Source organism: Oryctolagus cuniculus, chromosome 10, assembly GCF_051225735.1.
Source record: "Oryctolagus cuniculus isolate XC-2025 breed Fujian yellow rabbit chromosome 10, ASM5122573v1, whole genome shotgun sequence".
Lineage (NCBI taxonomy): Eukaryota > Metazoa > Chordata > Mammalia > Lagomorpha > Leporidae > Oryctolagus > Oryctolagus cuniculus.
In genome coordinates this window covers 31,609,128-31,631,689 of record NC_142876.1, presented here as the reverse complement: position 1 = coordinate 31,631,689, position 22,562 = coordinate 31,609,128, and the positions used below count along the sequence as shown (strand labels likewise).

Sequence of the window (22,562 nt, the reverse complement as noted above, 5' to 3'; positions counted from 1 at the left end):
CCAGGAGTCAGGAACTCAGCCAGGTCTCCCATGTGGGTGGCAGGGATCCAACTACCTGAACCACTATGTGCTACCTCCTTTGAAATGCATTAGAGCAAGACGCTGGAATTGTAAGCAAAGCCGCAACTCCAGCCCAGGCAGTACCATATGGGATGTGGCTGTCCCAATCGCATCCAATGACTAGGACAAATGCCTGTCCCTGGGATAGATAGTTCTTTATGCAGGTATGCAGATAGGATGGATAAAAAGATACAACCAATAACTTTAAAAGAATTAGACCATAAAACCACATGCTTTTTGAAAATGGAGAATTAAACCTGATTTTATTTGACTTTCCCAGAAAACAAGGAAGCTAAAGGGGGCTTGCGCTGTGGTGTAGTGGGCAAAGCCACTGCCTGTAGCACCGGCATCCCTTATGGGTGCTGGTTCAAAATCCAACTGCTCCACTTCCGATCCAACTCTCTGCTCTGGCCTGGGAAAGCAGTAGAGAATGGCCCAAGTCCTTAAGCCCCTGCACCTGCGTGGGAGACCCAGAAGAAGCTCCTGGTTCCTGGCTTCGGATTGGCATAGCTCCAGCCATTGTGGCTATCTGGGGAATGAACCAGTGGATGGAAGATCTCTCTCTGTCTCTCCTTTCTCTGCATAATTCTGACTTTCAAGTAAATAAATAAATCTTTAAAAAAAAAAAAAGAAATAAAGAAAAAGAAAGCTAAAGAAAATCTGAAGGGATCAATGCATTTTACATTTTTTTCTTTTCCATAGGACAAATTGTTTCCTAAAAGAGTCTCCTGACATTAAAAAAATAAAAAATAATAATAATAAAAGAGATGCTTATGAAGGGTGAGTGTTTGGTGCATACCGGAGGGCCTGGGTTCAACTCTCTGCTCCTTCTGAACCAGTTTCCTGCTGATGCACACTCTGGGAGGCAGCAGGAGATAGATAGCTCAAGTACTTGGGTCCCTACCACCCATTAGAAGACCTGGATGGAGTTCTGGACTCCTGGCTTTGACCTGGCCCAGCAGGCATTTGGGATGTGAACCAGACCTCTGTCTGCCTCTTTGTCTCTGTCTCTCTGCCTTTCAAAGAAATTTAAAAACTTACATGTATGAAAATAATTAGTGGCCTGTGCTGTGGTGCAGCAGGTAAAGCCACTGCCTGCAGTGCCAGCATCCCATATGGGCGCTGGTTCAAGGCCCAGTTGCTCCACTTCCGATCCAGCTCTCAGCTGTTGCTTGGGAAAGCAGTGGAAGATGGCCCAAGTCCTTGGGCCCCTTATCCATGTGGGAAACCCAGAGGAAGCTCCTGACTCCCGGCTCCTGGCTTCAGATCAATGCAGCTTTGGCCATTGTGGCCATCTGGGGAGTGAACCAGCAGATGGAAGATCTCTCTCTCTCTCTCTCTCTCTCCTTCCCTCCTTCCCTCCCTCTGCCTCTCTGTAACTCTGTCTTTCAAATAAATAAATAAATCTTGAAAAAAAAGAGAAGAACAAATTAAGAGGATGCAGACACTAAAAGTTCTTTCCCCGTCCTTCCTTGGCAAGGTGCACTTTTGCGTGGCTGTGTGTCACTTGGCTCCATCATGCTGCTGGCCCTGTGGGCAGCCCTGTCTATTTGCTCTGGAGCCATGCAAGTGAGTGCTCCTTTGTGTCTTTCTGATTCTGTTAGCATGCTCAGAACTACAGATTGAGCAAGAATCCTGTTCAGTTATGTAGAGATTTCTAGCAGACACAATGGCGTGCTCTTTGGAAAAAGGAAGGCACTTTCACAGAAGTGAAACTACGCCGTCATCCTCCTGAAGGCAGGAGAAGAAGGAAGGAGATCGAGAGGGCATTCGCACTGCTGGGGAGCAGTGGGTGCGAGGGCCACAGCCAATGAAGAAATCGCTGGGACTAGGGCTTCCCAGAAATCACCCTTGAATACGGGGAGTGTTTACCTAGGCCATCCTCCTGCCACCCATTCAAATTTCCCCTCTCATGTGCTCATCAGTGTGTCATTCACTGGACATCTGTGATCTGCCAGGCATCATATTCAGTGCTAAGAACACAGAGATGACCGTGATATGAGAGCTGCCCGGTGGAGCTCAGAATCTGGGAAGGGAGACAGATGGAAACCAGGCCTTCAGCTTCCTGCCATGTACCAGGGCCACAGCAAATGGACAGAACAGGCTGGGAAACATGGACGGGGCACCACTCCTCTGAGTGCTCAGCTGGTCACACTTCCCTCACCAACCCCTCCTTGAAAAGGCCTGGTCCCTTTGACCTCTCCCCTAGACTAGGAATAATCTCCGAGCCATTTCCCCTTCAACAACCCTGTCAAATATCACCAGATATGGCCCTTTCCACCAGGCCCGAGAGCAGCCTTAGGATGGTCCTAAGTCCAGGGCCCGGGCAGCCCTCAAATCAGAACCAGCACAGAAGACGAAATGCTTTCACTATAGCTCCTGCTGTCTTGCTCATTTTTACTGTATGTGCCAATCAAATCTTCAAATGAATGATACTTTCCTTGTTTGTTGGAGCAGAGGGAATCTTTTTTTTTTTTTTTTTTTTTTTGACAGACAGAGTGGACAGTGAGAGAGACAGACAGAGAGAAAGGTCTTCCTTTGCCGTTGGTTCACCCTCCAATGGCCGCCGCGGCCGGCGCGCTGCGGCTGGCGCACCGCGCTGATCCGATGGCAGGAGCCAGGAGCCAGGTGCTTTTCCTGGTCTCCCATGGGGTGCAGGGCCCAAGCACTTGGGCCATCCTCCACTGCACTCCCTGGCCACAGCAGAGAGCTGGCCTGGAAGAGGAGCAACTGGGACAGAATCCGGCGCCCCGACCGGGACTAGAACCCGGTGTGCCGGCGCCGCTAGGCGGAGGATTAGCCTAGTGAGCCATGGCGCAGGCCTTTTTTTTTTTTTTTTAAAGACATTTATGGGGCTGGCACTGTGGCATAGAGAGTAAAGCCACCACCTGCAGTGCCATCATCCCATGTGAGCACTGCTTCGAGTCCTGGCTGCTCTATTTCCAATCCAGCTCTCTGCTATGGCCTAGGAAAGCAGTATAAGATGGCCCAAGTGCTTGGGCTCCTGCACCTACATGGGAGACCCAGAAGAAGTTCCTGGCTCCTGGCTTCAGATTTGCTCAGCTCCAGCTGTTGTGGCCATTTGGGGAGTGAACCACCAAATGGAAGACACCTTTCTCTCTCCCTCCGTCCCTCCCTCCCTCCCTCCCTCTGCCTCTCTGTAACTCTGTCTCTCAAATAAATAAATATCTCAACCCCTAATTTCTCAGAATAAGACCTTCTTTGGAAATAAGGTCCCTGCTATTGTAACTGAATTAAAATGAGTGTACTGGAGTGTTGGAGCTCTGAATCCAATGTAACTGATATCTTTATAAAAAGACAATGTGGGGGCCGGCGCCGTGGCTCACTAGGTTAATCTTCCACCTGTGCCGGCATCCCATATGGGTGCCAGGTTCTAGTCCCGGTTGCTCCTCTTCCACTCCAGCTCTCTGCTGTGGCCCGGGAGGGCAGTGGAAGATGGCCCAGGTGCTTGGGCCCTGCACCCGCGTGGGAGACCAGGAGGAAGCACCTGGCTCCTGGCTTCAGATCAACGTAGTTCCGGCCATGGCGGCCATTTGCAGGTGCAGGGGCCCAACGACCTGGGCCATCTTCTGCTGCTTTTCCAGACCATAGCAGAGAGCTGGCTCAGAAGTGGAGCAGCCAGGTCTCAAACTGGACCCAATATGGGATGCCAGCACTGCAGGCAGCAGCTTTACCAGCTATACCACAGCACCGGCCCCAGGCTTCTGGCTTTGAAGAATGAACCAGAAAATGAAAGCTTTCTCTCTCTCTCTTTCTCTCTCTCCCCTTCTCTGTAATTCTACGTTTCAAATAAATAAAAAATAAATTATAAAAGGAAGACAGGAAGCACATTTCCTCTAGAGCCTCAATGGGAACATGACCTGCTCACATCTTTCCTGCGGCTCTGTCACCCTCCTACCACTTGGGCCATGCTCATCCCCACCTCCAATATCACTGCCCCCCCAGACATCCAGACACACTGTCACCTGTCAAATGCACCTTCGCAGCGATTTCTGCCTCTGTGAAGCAATTACTCCCATCCTCTGTTTGCCCTTGTCCCCCTCCATACGGTCTTTCACTGTTATTCATGCTGTACTTCTTGGTATATTTTGCTTACTCACTATATTTTGCTTGCTGTTTCATTCATAAATCTCTCTCAAACTGGTTTCTTTTTTTTTTTTTTTTTTTGACAGGCAGAGTGGACAGTGAGAGAGACAGACAGAGAGAGAAAGGTCTTCCTTTTTGCCGTTGGTTCACCCTCCAATGGCCGCCGCTGCAGCCGGTGCACCGCGCTGATCCGATGGCAGGAGCCAGGATCCAGGTGCTTTTTTTCCTGGTCTCCCATGGGGTGCAGGGCCCAAGCACCTGGGCCATCCTCCACTGCACTCCCTGGCCATAGCAGAGAGCTGGCCTGGAAGAGGGGCAACCGGGACAGAATCCGGCGCCCCAACCGGGACTAGAACCCGGTGTGCCGGCGCCGCAAGGTGGAGGATTAGCCTATTGAGCCACGGCGCCGGCTCTCAAACTGGTTTCTGAGAACTTCTGGACAGGGGCAGGCATTTGGCACAGCAGTTAAGATGTGATCAGGATGCCTGCATCCCATATCAGAGGCCTGGTTCAAGTCTCGGCTTCACTCCTGATTCTAGCTTCCTGCTAATGTGCACACTGGGAAACAGCAAGTAGTGGCTCAAGTACTTGAGTACTTAGTACACCTGGTAGGCCTGGATTGAGTTTCTGAGTTCCTTCTGGCTTCAACCTTGCCCAGCTCAGCCCAGTCCATCGTGGGTATTTGGGGAGCAAACCAGAAGACAGGAGATCCCTCTCTACCTGCCCCTCTTTGAACTTTAAAACAGGTACATCTTTTACTTCTTGAGTGTCATTCAATAACCCATAGCGGAGTCTACAGAAGCATTAAGCGCAAGCAAATATCAGTAACCATTCCTTGTTTTGCAGTGGCATCTTGGCCACCCTGTCCAGAGAGCAGAGAGCACCCTACCTTTCCTTCAAAAATTCTTCAAATTCTTTACAGTTCTTGCGGCCATTGTTCAGATGTTGGATGATGCTGTCATAGCCGATGGTGCTGAGGATGTCCCCACTCTGGTGGAAAAGACAACATGGCATCAGACCGCGAAGAGCACAGACGGCAGCCCCAAGGGTTGGGGGTAGACCGGGCAGCGAGGCAGGAGGTCAGCTAGGGGTTGTTGCTGTTTCACTGCACCTCCCAGACACATGCTACCATAAAGAGAAGAAGAACGCATGCAGCTGTGGAAGCAGCTGTAAAATGACAAAACCAAGGGTGCATACAACAGGAAGGAAGTAGCCAAGGAATGAGAGGCACCTGGATAAGGTTCCCAAAGAAACAGCTGCCATCTGAGCCTCGTGCAGCCACCTGTCCCCTCTGTGTACACCCCTCTGACTCGGCCAGGTAGGCCTCTCATTGCCCCCTGAGATGCAGGCTCAGCAATGCCTCTCTAAGGTAGTGTCTACCTTATCCCCTCCTGAATGTACATCCAGTCCCCCAAGGCCAAGGCGTCTGCCAGTCTCCTCAGAGCACCCATAATGCTCCAGTCTCTGGGTTCTCCAAGCACCCAGCATCTAAATTTGTTGCTTGGCGTCTCCTGCACAAATAGCCTTTCTGTCCCAACTCTACTGCAGGTGCCTATGATTTCATCCAAGCCTTGGGCCTCACCCGTATCTCCCAAAAGCTCTGTCTTCATATTACGCACACTCAAGGCCTGCAGTAAAATTCTGTAGAAGGAAGATGCCTATTGTGTCCCCAGCCAGATGTCCCAGAAGAGAACAAAGAAAAAGACTTGAGAGTGAGTAGGTGAATGAATGAATGAGCCAATGTCAAAGCTGGCTTGTAGACAGAAGCCCTGGTTCTTCCCAAAGATATTTGGCTTCCCTGATGCTCATTTGGGAAGGTTTGTTCCCTTTTCTTAATTTAGGGTGCAGATATTTCTTGGACGGAAAAACATAAACCAAAACATTAGCCTTAAAAAAGGCAGAAGGGGAGGGGGGCGGCGCTGTGACATAGTGAGTAAAGCCACCGCCTGCAGTGCTGGCAATCCCAGATGCTCCACTTCCAGCGCAGCCCTCTGCTATGGCCTGGGAAAGCAGTAGAAGATGGCCCAAGTTCTTGGGCCCCTGCACCCACGTGGGAGACTGGGGAGAAGCTCCTGGCTCCAGGCTTCAGATCAGCACAGCTCCAGCTGTTGCAGCCAATTGGGGAGTGAACCAGCAGACGGAAGATCTGTCTCTCTCTCTCTCTCTCTCTCTCTGCCTCTCCTTTTCTCTCTGTGTAACTCTTTCAAATAAATAAATCAGTCTTAAAAAAAAAAAAAAGTGCTGTTTCAGTTTCGTGGCTGGGCTACAGAGGCAATCAAGAAAAGAAATCCCCACAAGAAAACAAGGAGTGCCCAAAACCAAGGCGCTGGAGGACTTCACCTGGACATTCCTGCCCGTGCTGCTCAGGGAGCAGGAGTGGTAAGCTGTCAGGAATCAGAGCAGGAAAGAGGATGGCACACGCCATCCAACATGACATGGAGGAGGCACCACAGACCTGCCATCGGTAGTCAGCGTGGAAACTCATAACTCCATTGTCCTCAGCAAACGCAAGCGGCCCTGCCACTCATCTGGAAGAGTCAGATGGAGTTCCTGGCTCCTGGCTTCCACCTGGCCCAGCCCTGGCTACTTCAGTCATTTAAAGAATGAACCAGCAAATGGAAGAGTGCTCGTTCTCTCTCTCCCTCTCTCTCTCTCTCTCTCTCTCTCTCTGATACTTTGTCTTTCAAATAAGTAAATATATCTTTAAAATAAAATTAAATGGCAAGCCAGAGACTAGAAGAAAGTAATTACAAAACCTACATCACAGGACTTATATCCAGAATGCATACATAACTCTAACAAATTAATAATGAAAAGACAAGCAACCCAGGAAAAACTGGGCAGAATAACTTGAACTTCACAGAAACGCCCTTTGTAAAAGAGATTCCTTTGAGCAAAAAGTTCCCCAACATCACAAGCATCAAAGAAGTTTCAATTAAAGTCACAGTGACACCCTGAAGCCCGCCAGAATGGCTAAACTCAGCAGTCAATCCTGAACAAAGCAAGGATGTGAACTCCCAGAACTGGCGTGTATGTTGCTGATGGAACAGTAAAATGGTGCAATCATTTTGAAAAATGGTTTGGCCATGTCTCAAATAGCTGAATACACACATTCCCTGTAACCCAAAGTTCTACCCCTAAGCGTTTACCCACATGAAATGAAAACACACATCACAAAAAGACTCCTACAACAACAGTCGTGGGAGATTGACGCAGAGGAGTCAACTCCCGGGGACAACGTGAAAGTCCAACAGACGAGCGGATAAACAACGCATGGGTTACATTCACGAAGTGGAGTACTACTCAACAACAAAAAGGAACAACCTGCTGAATCGGCAGGATGAATCTCAGGGGCATTATTCCAAGTGCAGGATGCTAGGCACCAAAGGGATTTACTGTGCTTCCACTTATGCGAAGTGCTAGGTCAGCCAAGACAAGTCTCCGGTAAAAGAAAGAAAAGTGCTGGTGTGGGAGGCAGAGCAGAAGGTGGAGGTGGAATGGGAAAGGCCGCGAGAGAACCTTCCAGGATGATGGAAAGGCACCGCCTAAGTGGCCCATATTCCGTAAACACCTCCATCTCTGTGGAGGTTTCCTGCAGCTTTCAAAACCCAGTGCTCTGGGTATTTCATCTTACGGCATTACACTTTTTAAAAAGGGCAAAAATAATAATAATAATAAAGTTTAAGATTCAGCAGAATGACAGGTGGGGGTGGGGGGAGGTCCGGCACCAGGAGGAACAGGGGAAGCTAAGCCTTGACCATAAGTCTGGCCTTGGGGTCCTGGTGAGGCAAAGACTCAGAGAGGCAAAGGGGCCAGGTGGGGAGGAAAACACAAGGCAGCAGCCAGAGTGGGGGCTGTTACGCGGCCGTCAGAGAGCAGAGGCACGCAGCTGGGCAACCTACCTGAGACCCTGAATGAAAGGTTTGACAATGCTGGGATCCCAAAAAAACGGTAAATGGCTTTCGGGTTGTAGTCAATGGATTGCTACTTTTGCCACGAAGACACAAATTTTTAAGACCAAAAAAAAGAAAAAAGAAAAAAAAAACATAGCCAGAGCCAGCAGTGAGCACATGTGTGCCACATCGACCAGATGTGCAAGCCAAAGAATAATAAATCAGTGATGCAAACAAGCCAACAGACATTCAGGATGGGGGGGGGTGGGGGCAGAGCAGGAGGTCTGCCCAGGCCGCGTGGCGGACGGTGACTTCTCTGGCCCGCAGCAACCCCAGCCCAGCTCGGGAGTGCGCAGGTCTGCTTGACTGCGGCATCTACACCCCACCCCGCCTTCCTGCGCACCCTGAGCAGCACGCGCTGCAGGGGCCTCTGACAACCTGCCCGCTGCTGCTTTTCCGTCTCTCCTCCCCATCACGTGGTGCCGAGGAGCCGCAAACAGCACCCGCAGCTCCAAAGCCGCCACCGGGGTAACAGGCGCTGCCCCCTGAGCAACCTCGCGTCTGGGCCTGCGCTGCGTCTCACGCCCGGCCTTATCGGGAGGGCTGCTGCCCACAAACGCACCAGACAGGGCTCCAAAGACCACCTGGCCGGAATCACCCAGGCACTCGTTAAACGCGCACAGCCCTCAGTCCCACCCTAGATCTGCTGATTGCGAACCAGCGGTGAGGCAGAGAAAACACCAGCCTTTTATAACCCTTTCCAATGGCTGGGTTGCAACTGAAGAACGGCTGTCCTAGGAAACACAAACACAAAAGAACAATCACGATCCCTGCCTAGAGGGACTTACAAGAGACACTAGAACACAGCAGAGCCCGGCGAGAGAATGCCTGTCAGGAAAAGTGCGGAGAAGACGCCCCCAAAGTTCGCATTTCATTTTAAAACCTACAGCTTTGAGTAAAACACACGAAGTGACCTGGGTCCCTCTCGCACGTCCAGAGAGCCCCCACCGGAATGGGGAGGAGGCCAGTTACTTTGCATTGCACACAGAGGCTATGTTTGTTTAACACCCGGGACTAGGGTTCCTAAGTGGGCTGTACTTTCTTTGTATGGAGGGACCCCAGGATGCCCCATGAACACAGTGAGGACAGAGCAATCTCCATGCTTCACAGGCAGAGAAAATGAGACCCTGGGAAGCAAAGTTTTCCCATCGCTGCCTCCAACCACCGTGAAAGGTTTTAACTGTCAACTAAGGAGAGTAGCCAAATCTCTGTTATTTATTAAGCGTTGTAGCAACAGACCTGGGATAAAGACCAAGGCGCTTGTTTTACTTCCTTTTCAACCTTGAGCTTTCTTTCCTACCTATTTACCGCCCAAAAGGTAAAATCAAATGGATCAGTCATTGCAAATATGGATTAATTATTGTTTAATTAATAAGCATATCTAATATACAATGAGTATTTGCTGTGTGCCGAAGACCACTGAGTATTTCAGGTGTAATATCTTGTTTCATCCTTACAATGTCACATTGTAGCATAGCAGGTAAAGCCACCACCTGCAATGCCGGCATCCCAAACGGACGCTGGTTCCTGTCCTGGCTGCTCCACTTCTGATCCACCTCCCTGCTAATGGCCTGGAAAAAGCAGCAGAAGATGGCTCAAGTGTTTGGGGCCCCTGCCACCCTTGTGAGAGACTTGGATGAAACTCCTGATTCCTGACTTCAGCCTGGGCCAGCCCTGGCCATCTTGGAGAGTGAACCAACAGATGGATAATTGATCTCTCTTCCTCTCTCTCGGTAATTCTGACTTTCAAATAATAAATCAATCTTTTCAAAAATCTGTATTATGAAATAGGCTATAGTCTGCATCCTTTATAAAAATGTTTTAATGAATTAATTAATTTAATTTGAAAGGCTGAGAAATCGTCTATCCACTGGGTCACTCTCCAAATGCCTGCAAGAGCTGAGCCAGGCAGAAGCTGGGATACTGGAACTCAATCCGGGTCTCCCATGTGGTGGCAGGGACCCATTTACTTGAGTCAACTCCTGCTGTCTCCTGGGGTGTGCATTAGCAGGAAGCTGGATGAGAAGCAGAGTCGGGACCCCAACCCAGGGAATGTAATATGGCATGCAAGCATCCCCAGTGGTGCCTCAACCGCTACACCAACCTCCTGCCCCGGAAGTTTGTATCTTTAAACCACTTGACCACACAGCTTCTCTTACTTGAGGACAAGACCTATCTTTAACTTTTTGGCAGTTAATCTATTTCCTTGCAGTTCTAAATGGAGAGCACCCATACTTAATGCCACACTCGAATTTGAGTCTCAATTCAACAGTCCACCGGCTATGTGACTTCGAACCGCCAGCTCGGTTTCCCTTGGTGTTAATTTCCTAGGCTGTAACCTGAGGTCTACTGGGAGGATGAAAATGGATAATGTTCCTTGAGATTGTCAAGTGCTCTGCAAACTAAAGAAATTAAGGGAGACACATTTGAATATTTCAAGACAAACCATGTAATTAAAAGGGAGTATGTGTTCAGACCATGTGAATTTTTCATTGAAAGCAAATAACTATAAAGTAAGCGTAGCCTATAAAATAAATGTTAACTATAAAATAAACTAACTGTAAAATAAATGTTAACTATTCAAAGATGCAGGTATCCTCAAGAAAGCAGCTGGAGAGGTGTCAGAGGTGCTTCAGCAAAAGACATGAAAACTTCTTGTCAGCTCTCCTAAGCCCAAGGTCAAAGTCACTATAAAGGTTCAATGGTGTCCTTCATCTTCTCTTAACAATAGCAGTAGATCGTGAGGGCAATAATGAATTCCCACCCTGTTCCTCCTCTACTATTATTCTACACACCCACTGTCTGCCTACCTCACCCCCTACAGCCCTCAAGCATCCCCAACTCTGTCTGCCCAGGATCCACACTTGACATTTTCACGTGCCTAAATGTCCTCCTCTCAAATCACCTGGTCAGTTTAAAAGGAAGCCTCACGTGGAACCTAAGAAAGCAACTGTGGAATGTAAGAACACAGTAGAGGGGCAGGTGTTCTGGCCTGGCAGTCCAGACACCGCTTGGGATCCCTGCATCCCGTGTCAGAGTGCTTGGGTTCACATCACCACTCCATTCATAATTCCAGCTTCCTGTTACCGCATCCCTGGGAAGCAGCCATGATGGTTCAAGTACCTGGGTCCCTACCACCGGTGGGGAGACCGGGATTGCATTCTAGTTTCAGCCTGGCCCAACCCCAGCTGTTGCAGGCATTTAGGAAGTGAATCCATGGATTGGAGCTCTTTGTCTACCTCTCACTCTGTCTCTCAGCCTCTCAAAATAATAACAGTAATAATATTTCTATTAATAAAACAAGGTAGAAAAGCCTAGAAGGATGTATACCAAAAATTGAAAGTAATTCTCTTCTTAGTACGTCCCTCTGTTTCCTAAACTTTCTGTAACATCCTTCCATGACTGGTATAACCTGAAGTCTTTCTCCTTCCCTCTATCCCTGAGTGGCAAATCAGCTCTTGTTTATCACCCACGTGTTCTCAAGTCACACTAACATAACAAATGACCCGCAAACGACAGGAAATAGGGAAGGCCCAGTGAGAAAAGGGGAGATTAGTAGGGATTTCTGTAGCACAAGAGCAGATGGGAGTAGACAGAAGACAATGTTCCAACTCAGTCAAAACAAAGAAGAAAGTAGGCAAAGTTGCCCAACAAAATCCTAGCACCGAAGCCCTCCTCTGCCAGTCGGCAGGGGCTGAAACCCGAGAGCCACAGGGAAACAGGCAGGGTGTTGAGAGGACACTGGGAACCCCGCCAGTGCCCTGCCCCACACCCGGTGGAAGCAGAGCAGCTGGTTCCAACATGTGTGCCAAAGCCGCAGCTGCTGAGGACTCCACCCGGCAACTGGCTCCTCACATGGGCGAGAAGACCAGCGGGGCACCGGGGCACCGGCCCTAGCAGTCTTCGAAGCTTTTGCCACAAAAATTTACGGAAAAAAGAAGGAGGGATCAGCAGAGCTCTGAGGCCCTGGAAATGGTCCCTCTTCGAGAGTAATGCCTCTCCCAACTTGTCACTGCAGACAGAAGCAGAGCCATCTGAGACTGGCAGTACCAGTGTCTGCTTAGAGAACCAGAGATAAGCAAGAGAGACCTTGGGAGCAGACCAAAATACACAGAGAAGCAAAAGCTTTCTGGCATGCTAACAATAACCATTTTAAAATACGGATGCCCTATTCATACTGCGGACAAAAGCTATAAAATATCTAGGACTAATTCTTTTCGAAGCAAAACTATAACTCACCAGAGAACACAGATACACGTCTCAATACATCCTAGAAACAACTCCTAACCCAAGACAGGAAAAATATGACATTGGAAAAAAAGATTAAATTCTGCCCAAATAGATTTAGGAAGCTAAAATAATTTCAATCCAAGTCAGAATGGGATTTCTTTAAAAATTTAAGTTCATTATAAAGTCCATATTGAAGAACAGGTGAATGAAAACAGTCCATGGGGCTGGCAATGAGGCACGGCAGGTTAAGGCCCTTGCCTGAAGAGCCAGCATCCCTTATGGGTGTCGGTTCTAATCCTGGCTGTTCCTCTTCCCATCCAGCTCTCTGCTGTGGCCTGGGAGGGCAGTGGAAGATGGCCCAAGTCCTTGGGCCCCTGCAACCACGTGGAAGACCCTGGCTCCTGGCTTCCAATCGGCGCAGCTCCAGCCGTTGTGGCCATCTGGGGAGTGAACCAGCAGCAGATGGAAGACCTCCCTCTCTGTCTCCACCTCTCTCTGTAACTCAGTCTTTCAAATAAATAAATAAAGTACAAAAAAAGAAAACAGCCCCTAAGATATTTAAAAACAAACACTTCTCTTTGGAGAAATAGCAGACTCCAGGCCCATGCAGGGACATTCTCTAGGAAGCCTGTAGCATCTTGCGCTAGAAAACAAGAACGTGCCCAGAGAATGATGGGGATTCATCAAGTAGGACCCAGTTTAAAGGAGCTCCCCACTGTCCAAATCTAGGAAATTTGAGTACCAAGATTAATACTGATGGTAACTGTATAATCTATTGAATAAAATAAGAATCAAATGTCACCTTTATTATGTAAATGGCATTAGAAAATCACCATACAGGGGCTGGCACTGTGGTGTAGCAGGTAAAGCCACTGCCTATGATTCAAGCATCCCATATGGGCACCAGTTCAAGTCCCGGCTGCTCCATTTTTGATCCATCTCCCTGCTAATGCACCTGGGAAACAGTGGAAGATGGCCCAAATCCTTGGGCCCCTGAACCCATGTGGGAGATCTGGAAGAAGCTCCTGGCTCCTGGCTTCCTACTGGCCCAGCTCTGGCCATTGAGGCCATTTGGGGAGCGAACCAGCAGCTGGGAAGACCTCTCTGGCTCTCTGCCTCTGCCTCTTTCTTTCTGTAACTCTAAATTTCAAGTAAAATAAACCATTTTTTTAAAAAAATCACCTATAAAGACTTACCAGGAATGTTTATAGCAGCTTTATTTGTAACAGCAAATTACTGGAAACAGCCCAACTATCCATCAACAGGTCAATGATGAAGAAACTGTGATACATCCATGAAACGGACATTACTTAGTAATACAAAGGAGTAAGCTGTTAATACACACAGCAATATGGATGGATTTCAAAATAAGCACAAGTGAAAGAAGCCAGCCCCCCCCCAAAAAAAAAGCACTGTGTTCAACTATACAAATTCTAGAAAATGCACTAATCTGCAGTGACAGGAAGCAGATGAGTGATTGACTGGAAAGGAGATGATGAGGTGGTAGAGATTTCAAAGGGGCACAAGGAAACTTTGGGAAAATTTTAATCACGATTTAGCAATCAAGATTAATCATAATTGAGTCAGTCAATAGATGCTAAAACTCACGGATCTCTTTTTTAAAAGATTTATGCATTTATTTAAAAGGCAGAATTAGAAGGTGTGGGGGGCAGGTGGGAGATAGAGAGAGAGGTCTTCCATCCGCTGGTTCACTCCCCAGTGGCTACAACGGCTGGAGCTGGGTCAATGCAAAGTCAGGAGCACAGGTCTCCCACATGGGTACAGAGGCCCAAGGACTTGGGCCATCTTCCGCTGCTTTCCCAGGCCATTAGCAGGGAGATGGATCAAAAGTGCATCTTCTGCTGCTTTCCCAGGCCATTAGCAGGGAGATGGATCAAAAGTGGAGCAGCCAGGACTCTAATTGGCTCTCATATGGGATACCAGCACTGCAGGCAGACACTTTACCTGCTACGCCACAGTGACAGCCCCTCATGGATGTAATAAAATCCAATTCTGGTCCCTGGAACCTGTGAATATGTTTCTATACCTGGCCTAAAAGACTTTTCAGGTGTGATTATGGATCTTGAGATGGGGAGATTATTCTGGATTATCCTGGAGGGTCCTATGTAATCCTGACAAGGTCCTTACAAGGAGTCAGAGCAGGAGGTGTAACAACAGGTACAGAGGTCAACGAGAGAGATTTGAAGATATTGCACTGCTGATTTGAAGGTGGAGGAAGGGCTGTAAGCCAAATGAAACCCATCTTGGATTTCTGATGGCCTCATTACCCTGTTTCATCAGCAACAGGAAACCAACACAAGCACCTCGAGCAAAGGATCAAGGTTAAGGCCACCAGCAACAGCACAAACAGCACGTGCCTCCTGGCCCCAAGAGTGCCTCGCCTCTGTGCTATTCCTGTCAAACCTCGCTGCCTGAGTCTAATCACAAGGAAACAGGCACACTCAAACTGAAGAACATTCTACAAAATAGCTGTCCTGTGTTCTTCACAAATGTCCAAATCATCAACGGCACAGAAAGACTGGGGAACCATCCCAGATCACAGGAGACAAAACCCAGTGCAGAAATCTTAAACTGGAAGTGTTTTCCTCTTTGTCTATTAAGGACATTATGGGGAAGTTTGAGTAGGGTTCATCTAGTGGAGAATGGTATGGTGTTCTTTATAGTATCATAACTACAAAGAACTGGAAATACCCTAGATATCCAGCAATAGATTGCTTCAGTAAATTAGGTACAGTGGGAGACTGAGCAGACTGAACATAATAAAGCAGAATTATACATACAAGCATAAAAAGACACTCATATTGTTGGGAGAAAACCGAAGGTGGTATATATGAGCCAATAACAAACGATCTCGATTTGTTAAGAAAATTGTGCAAGTTACATGTAACTGCAGACACGAGTCAGGACATTTAGTATCAGCATACTCTCTTTCTGAACTGTTCAGATTCCTTGAACAAAGACTGATCAGAAAACTAGAAGCAACTTCACACTTCACTAAACAGAGATTAATCGATGCTATGTATAGTGAGATCATGGTTTTGTAAAATACTATTATCCCTGTAAATTTCACATAGAAGGTATAAGAGTTTATAGATTCCAATGTGTGGAAAGTTAACTAAAGGTTCCACATTACCCCTTTAAACTTCAACAGGCTCAAAATTAAAAAAAAAAAAAAATACCTTCAGGGACTTGTAAAATGTAATTACAAATTCACTGAGAGAGAAAATTGGAGGATTGAAAGTGGGTGTTTTATTTCATAAGAATCATTAAACTTCCCTGGAGAGCACTACTAATGTTAACACTAAGACTTCTCCAGCGATCAAAAATCTGCCGAAGATCTGTGAGTAGGATCACACATAACACAGGGTAAGAGCAGTGATGAGCCCCGAAATACAGACCCCAAAGTTCTGCTCCCAGGGGTGCGGTTGGGAGCAGGCATTTGGAACAGCAATTAGCCTGAGACTTGAGATGCCTATAGCCCCTAACAAAGTGACCAGGCTCAAATCCCAGCTCTGCTTCCATTTCCAGCTTCCTGCTGGTGCATACCCTGGGAGGCAGCAGGTGATGGTTCAAGTACCAAACTGAGTTCTAGACTCCTGGCTTCAGCCTGGCTGCGGAGGGCATTTAGAAAGGAACCAGTGGATGAAAGATTCTCTCTCTCTCTCTCTCTCTCTCTCTCTCTCATTGATTAATTAATTATTTTCAAGTTCAAGACATTGCCCTGGGCTGAGGAGGCAGGTGAGTGCCGAGAAACAGCTACAGTCCAAACTGGAACCAGGTCCACAGAGGTGGGGCCCAGGGGAACCAAACAAGTTCAGACACCAAACCCCAGCAGTCCAGACACCAGGCCAAGAAAGCTGGCCAGCTCAAACAACTAATGTGCTGCCTCTACTGCCAAAAGCAAGCAAAGAACTGGCTGCCAGAAACCCAAAGTAGGTCAGATCCAGCAGAATGTACAAAGGGGCTGCACCAGCGGACTTGTGTTCTACTCACCCTCGTGCAGGGTCAGAGCCCAGTCTATGAAAATCCCGAGCAGCTTTGACCCCCTCCAAGTCACACCCCCCCACAGTACCATTTTGGAGGTCTTTGCTCTCTATCAACTACCCTTATGTTTAAACAGGATAAGCAAAAGGGACCAAATCTTGGAATCTTGGGACACGGTTATAACTGAAGACCACATCCCTGCAGAAGGAATGACTGGGACGCACATCACAGCTGCAAGCTGGGAAACCTGGACTTCAATATTTTAGCTCAAAATCTGATTTTTTATTTATTTGAAAGACAGAGTGATGGAGAAGGAGATCTTCCATCTACTAATTCACTTCCCAAATGCCCTCAGTAGGTAGGGCTGTGCCAGGCCAAAGCCAGGAGCCAGGCACTTCATCTAGGTCTCCCACATGGATGGCAGGACCACAGGTACTTGGACCATCCTTTGATGCCTCCAAGCCACATTGGCAGTAGAAGATGGCCCAAGACCTTGGGCCCCTGCACCCTCATGGGAGACCTGGAAGAAGCTGCTGGCTCCTGGCTTCGGATCAGCCCAGCTCCGGCCATTACAGCCATTTGAAGAGTGAACCAGCAAATGAAAGACTCTCTCTTTCTCTTTCTCTTTCTCTTTCTCTTTCTCTTTCTCTTTCTCTTTCTCTTTCTCTTTCTCTTTCTCTTCCTCTTCCTCTTCCTCTTCCTCTTTCTCTCTCTCTCTCTCTCTGTCTCTCTCTGTCTCTCTGCCCCTGCCTCTCTGTAACTCTGTCTTTCAAATAAATAAATAAATATTTTTAAAGGAAGAAAGATGGAAAGAAATGGAAGCAGGACTCAACCTCAGGTATTACATGGGCTATGGGCAGCCCATGCGGTAACTGAACCCACTGCATCACCCTTTCAACTTCACTGTTTAATCACAAGAAATTGCAAGTTAGTAGAAAATATTTAACGTAACTGGGAGGTGGGAGCTTTTTCTAAGTTAAAAATCTGGGCTTAGTGCCTTTATTCCATGTTATCCATCTTTATTCCTGAAACCTCAATGCATAGTTGGAAGAATCATCAAAAATTTTTTTAATTTTTTCTTTTATTCTTACATTATTTGGGCATGGATTTCTCCAGGCAAAGGTGGATTTATAATTTCTAGCAAATTTAAGCCAGCAATGAGTCAAGGTAATTGGCAATTGATCAGAGGGTACAATTAATCAGAACGTACCATTTCCTAAACATTCTAGTTAACCAAGGAGTCTAGCTACTTTTCCACAATGTTCTAGTCTCAGAGTGCTAGGGTATCAGAGCAAGAGGACATCTGAGAGAGCAAACATGCAACTAATTTGCATCTTTTTACTAATTAATAAACTCAGGCTTAATTACAAGTTGATCAAAGTCCTTATACTCAACATTAACCGAAATACATAAATGCAAAAAATGCTAATCAACCAGGAATGTTCAAGTAAATGCATTCACTTCCAAGTTTGCACACCAGGCTGATTCACTTTGGTTCTGAGAATTTCACCCAGTAACCTGCTGTTTGTTCCAGGAGCTGTTCACCCTCCAGGTGGCAGGAAATCAGCCTTCCCTGCCCTCTGAAATAGGTCTTGTCTCTACTCATTCCTATTGACTCTATAAAACTGACAACAATTCTGATGTACTTGGAGAATTTTTCCCAACATTTTAACTTAAATTTGGCTAAAAGGCAAAATATTCAGCATGGAGGATAGAGATGGCTTGGAATGCCTGTATCCTGGAGCAGAGTGCAGGGGTTTGAGTAGCAGCTCTGCTTCCAGTTACAGTTTCCTACTAATGCAGACGCTGGGAAGCAGCAGATGATGGCTCCAGTGCTTAGGGCCCTGCTGCCCATGTGGGAGACCTGGGTTGTGTTCCCAGGTCCCATCTTTAACCTGGTCCAGCTCCGGCTGTTACAGGCCAGGCATCTGGGGTGTGAACCAATTGATGGGAGTCTCTCCTCTCTCTCTCTCTCTCTTTCCCTCTCTCTCTCTCTCTCTCCTTCCCTCTTTCTCATCCCTCCCTTCCACCCTCCTCTCTTCCTCCTTCACTTTCTCTCAAGTATATAAAATAAATTTTTAAAAATTTTATTTATTCCTTTATTTTCATTTTATTTTAAAGTCAGGGAGGGGGCCGGCACTGTGGTGTAGCGGGTAAAGCTGCCACCTGCAGTGCTGGCATCCCATATGGGCGCCAGTTCAAGTCCCGGCTGCTCCACTTCTGATCCCGCTCTCTGCTATGGCCTGGGAAAGCAGAGGAAGATGGCCCAAGTCCTTGGGCCCCTGCACCCATGTGGGAGACCTGGAAGAAGCTCCTGGCTGCTGGCTTCAGATTTGCATAGCTCCAGCCGTTGTTGCCAATTGGGGAGTGAACCAGGAGATAGAAGACCTCTCTCTATCTATCTATCTATCTCTATCTCTATCTCTATCTCTATCTCTATCTCTATCTCTATCTCTGCCTCTCCTTCTCTCCCTGTGTAACTCTGACTTTCAAATAAATAAATCTTTAAAAAAAAAAAAAAAAAAAGGCAGGGAGACAGAGAGGGAAACAGAGACAAAGATCTCCCATTCACTGGTTCTCTTTCCAAATGCCCATAACAGCCAGGGTTGGGTGAGGCCCAAGCCAGGAGCCTTGAACTCAATCTTTTTTTTTTTTTTTTAAGAAAGCTTTTATTTAATAAATACAAATTTCATAGGTACAGCTTCAGGAATATAGCAGTTCTCCCTATACCCACCCTCCCACCCTCACTCCCGTCCCACCTCCTACTCCTTCTCCCATCCCATTCTTCATAAAGATTCATTTTTAATTATCTTTATATACAGAAGACCAACTCTATACTAAGTAAAGATTTCAACAGTTTGCACCCACACAGACACCAAATATAAAGTACTGTTTGAAGACAAGTTTTACAGTTAATTCTCATAGTAGAACACATTAAGGCCAGAGGTCCTCCATGGGGACCAGCACAGTGACTCTCGCTGCTGATTTAACAATTGACACTCTTACTGATGACGTCAGTGATCACCTGAGGCTCTTGTCATGACAGACCTCAATCTTGCTCTCTCACATGGGTGACAGCGACTCAAGCACTGAGGCATGCTCTGATGCCTCTCAGGGTGCACATTGACAGGATGCTGGATCGGAAACAGAGGCGGGGCTCAAACCCGGGAATTCCAAGGGGATGTGGGTGTCCCAAGTGGTATCCTAAGTGCTGCAGCAAATCCCCACCCTACGAAATGAAAACTTTCTTAAATACACACATTTAAGTTTTAGATTTAGTTTTTTTTTAGTTTCACCACAGCCATTTCACCATTGCCAGCCCAAGGTGAGTGTATTTTGGTTTTTCTGTACTTCAGGAATGAGAATATTTTACATACTCACATTTTACACTTAAGCATGTCTTAAATATCATGGTATTAGAAGGAAGTCATAGGGGTTGGCGCTGTGGCGCAGTGGGTTAATGCCCTGGCCTGAAGCACCGGCATCCCATATGGGCGCCCGTTCAAGACCCGGCTGCTCCACTTCCGATCCAGCTCTCTGCTCTGGCCTGGGAAAGCAGTAGAAGATGGCCCAAGGCCTTGGGCCCCTGCACCCGTGTGGGAGACCTGAAAGAAGCTCCTGGCTCCTGGCTTCAGATCGGCGCAGCTCCAGCCATTGCGGCCAATTGGGGAGTAAACCATCGGATGGAAGATCTTTCTCTCTCTCTCTCTCTCTCTCTCTCTACTCTCTCTGTGTAACTCTGGCTTTCAAATAAATAAGTCTTTAAAAAAAAAAAAAGGAAGTCATAGAATGTATGAGTATTTCTTCCATTTCACACTCCTCAGGCCACAGCTTTATTTCTTTCACTCACTGGCTGATTTCTTATCCTACTTGACCCAAGGAGCATGAGTTCTGAGCACAGAGGAGTAATCAGGCATCTCAGATGTGAAAAACACATAAAAACCACATTTAATTTGACAAGCCAGGTCTAAATTACAACCAACTTGGGTTGAAAGTTATGCCTATGCAAACTGGCACTTGAAGGTTTACAGGGACTCTATTCATGATGCCAAAAGTTGGAAGCAATCAAGATGTCCTTTGATAGGTGAATGGATAAATAAACTGTGATATATGCATACCATAGGGTATTATTCTGCAATAAGAAATACTGAATTGTCATATTACAGGAAGACAGAGGAGAAGTGGATCTCAAATGCATATTTCTTTTTTTGTTTGTTCTTTAAAGGTTTATTTATTTATTTTAAAGGCAGAGTTACAGAGAGGCAGAGAGAGAGAGAGAGAGAGAGAGGTCTTCCATCTGCTGGTTCATTCCCCAGATGGCCAAAATGGCCGGAGCTGCACCAATCTGAAGCCAGGAGCCAGGAGTTTCTTCTGGGTCTCCCAGGCAAGTGCCATCTTCTACTGCTTTCTCAAGCCATAGCAGAGAGCTGGATTGGAAGTGGAGCAGCTGGGACTCAAACCAGCGCCCATATGGGATGCTGGATGTGATGCTGGCACTGCAGGCAGTGGCTTTACCCACTAAACCACAGCGCCAGCCACTCAAGTGCATATTTCTAAGAGAAAGAAGCCAGTTGGAAAAGGCTATACCCTGATGATTTCAACTACCTGGCATTCAGGAAAAGGTACAATTGTAGAGAGAGTAAAAAGATCAGTGGCTGCCCTGGGTTCAGGAGGAGGGAGGAATGGATGAACAGGTGGAGCCCATGAGCTTTCAGTGAAGCTCTTGTGTATGAAGCTATCATGGGGGATATGTGATTATTCATTGGTCAAAACCCATGGAACACAAAGGAACTCTAATGTAAACCATGAGCTTTAAAGATTTATTTATTTACTTACTTGAAAGACAGGACAACAGAGGGAAGGAAAGGGAGAGTCAGAGAGAAATCTGTCTGCAGGTTCACTCCCCCAAATGACTGCAACAGCCAGATTTGGTCCAGGCTGAAGCCAGAAGCCCAGAATTCCATCTAGATCTCCCACATGGATTGGCAGGAACCCAAGGACTTCGTTCAGCATCTGCTGCCTTCCCAGGCACACTAGCAGAGAGCTGGATCAGAAGCAGAGCAGCCAGGATTTGAGCCAACACTCCAGTATAGGATGCTGATGTCACCATGTCAGCCCCAAGTTTGAACTTCAGATAACAATGTATCTACATTGGTGCATCAACTATAACAAAGCAATCCTACTAATGCAGATTTTAATAATAAAAGAATGGGGAAGAGCATGTGGAAAATCCGTATCTTTGTTTCATTTTTATATAAACTTAAAGCCACTCTCAATAATATGCCTCTTAATTTTATAAAAGTTGTTTACAATGTGGTACCAGCATGTTTCAGCTTTCTACTACTAACACAGGTTTTTAGCAACTTGATGATCATTTCAGCAAACTGGTTCTTGTCAAACTGATTCTCAGGGGTTGGAGCTGCTTCCTACTGCAGCCGCACTGGTCTTACTGTTCCTCAAATATGCCTTCCTCTTCCCCCAGTTATCCACAGGCTGACCAGCCTGTCTCCTTCATGTCCCAGCCCACATGCTACTCCACAGACACCCCTCTATGACCACTCTGTCCCCTAAACACATGAGTGCTTCTCCATCCAACCACTCAATGTGGCAGGCAGAGAATGACTACCTCCCTCCCAAAGATCTTCCAATCCCTGGAATTCGTGAACATGCCACTTTCCCTGGAAAAGGGGATGTTGGGAGTATGACTCACATAAACACCTTGAGATGGGGAGATGGTCCTGGTTGTCCAAGTAGACTCAGTATAACCACAGTCTACAAAAAAACCACAATGACATGACTGCTGGTTCTGAAAATGAAAGGGGCCACTAGCTAAGAAATGTGGGCAGATGCTAGAAGGTGGGGAAGGCAAGACCGTGGTTCTCCCCTCAAGGTTCCAGAGAGAAATTCCAGCTTACAGACACCTTGACTTTAGCCTGCTGAGAATGCCAACACTCAGAACTGCAGGCTAATAAATTTGTGTTGTTTTAAAACACTGTTTGTAGGGCCAGCACTGTGGCATAGTGGATAAAGCTGCCAGCTGCAGTGTTGGCATCCCATATGGGCACCTGTTCGAGTCCCAGCTGCTCCACTTCCGATCCACATCTCTGCTATGGCTTGGGAAAGCAGTAGAAGATGGCCCAAGTCCTTGGGCTCCTGCACGAATGTGGGAGACCCAGAAGAAGCTCCTGGCTCCTGGCTTCAGATAAG

The 22,562-nt window shown here is 47.2% G+C and overlaps 1 protein-coding gene across 11 annotated transcripts in view; it reads right to left on the bottom strand.

Moving 5' to 3' along the window:
* The window catches only part of PSTPIP2 (proline-serine-threonine phosphatase interacting protein 2), a 77,910-nt gene that overhangs the window by 40,886 nt on the left and 14,462 nt on the right, over positions 1-22,562 (bottom strand). For 9 of the 11 annotated variants that reach the window (XM_017344148.4, XM_089305190.1, XM_017344146.4 and 6 more), the window contains exon 2: positions 5,057-5,157. In XM_017344148.4, the coding sequence (XP_017199637.2) occupies positions 5,057-5,157 (101 nt within the window). Of the gene's footprint in view, positions 1-5,056; positions 5,158-8,069; positions 8,527-22,562 lie in introns of those variants that run through there. The other 2 variants (XM_051851259.3, XM_051851260.3) reach the window with 2 other exon arrangements.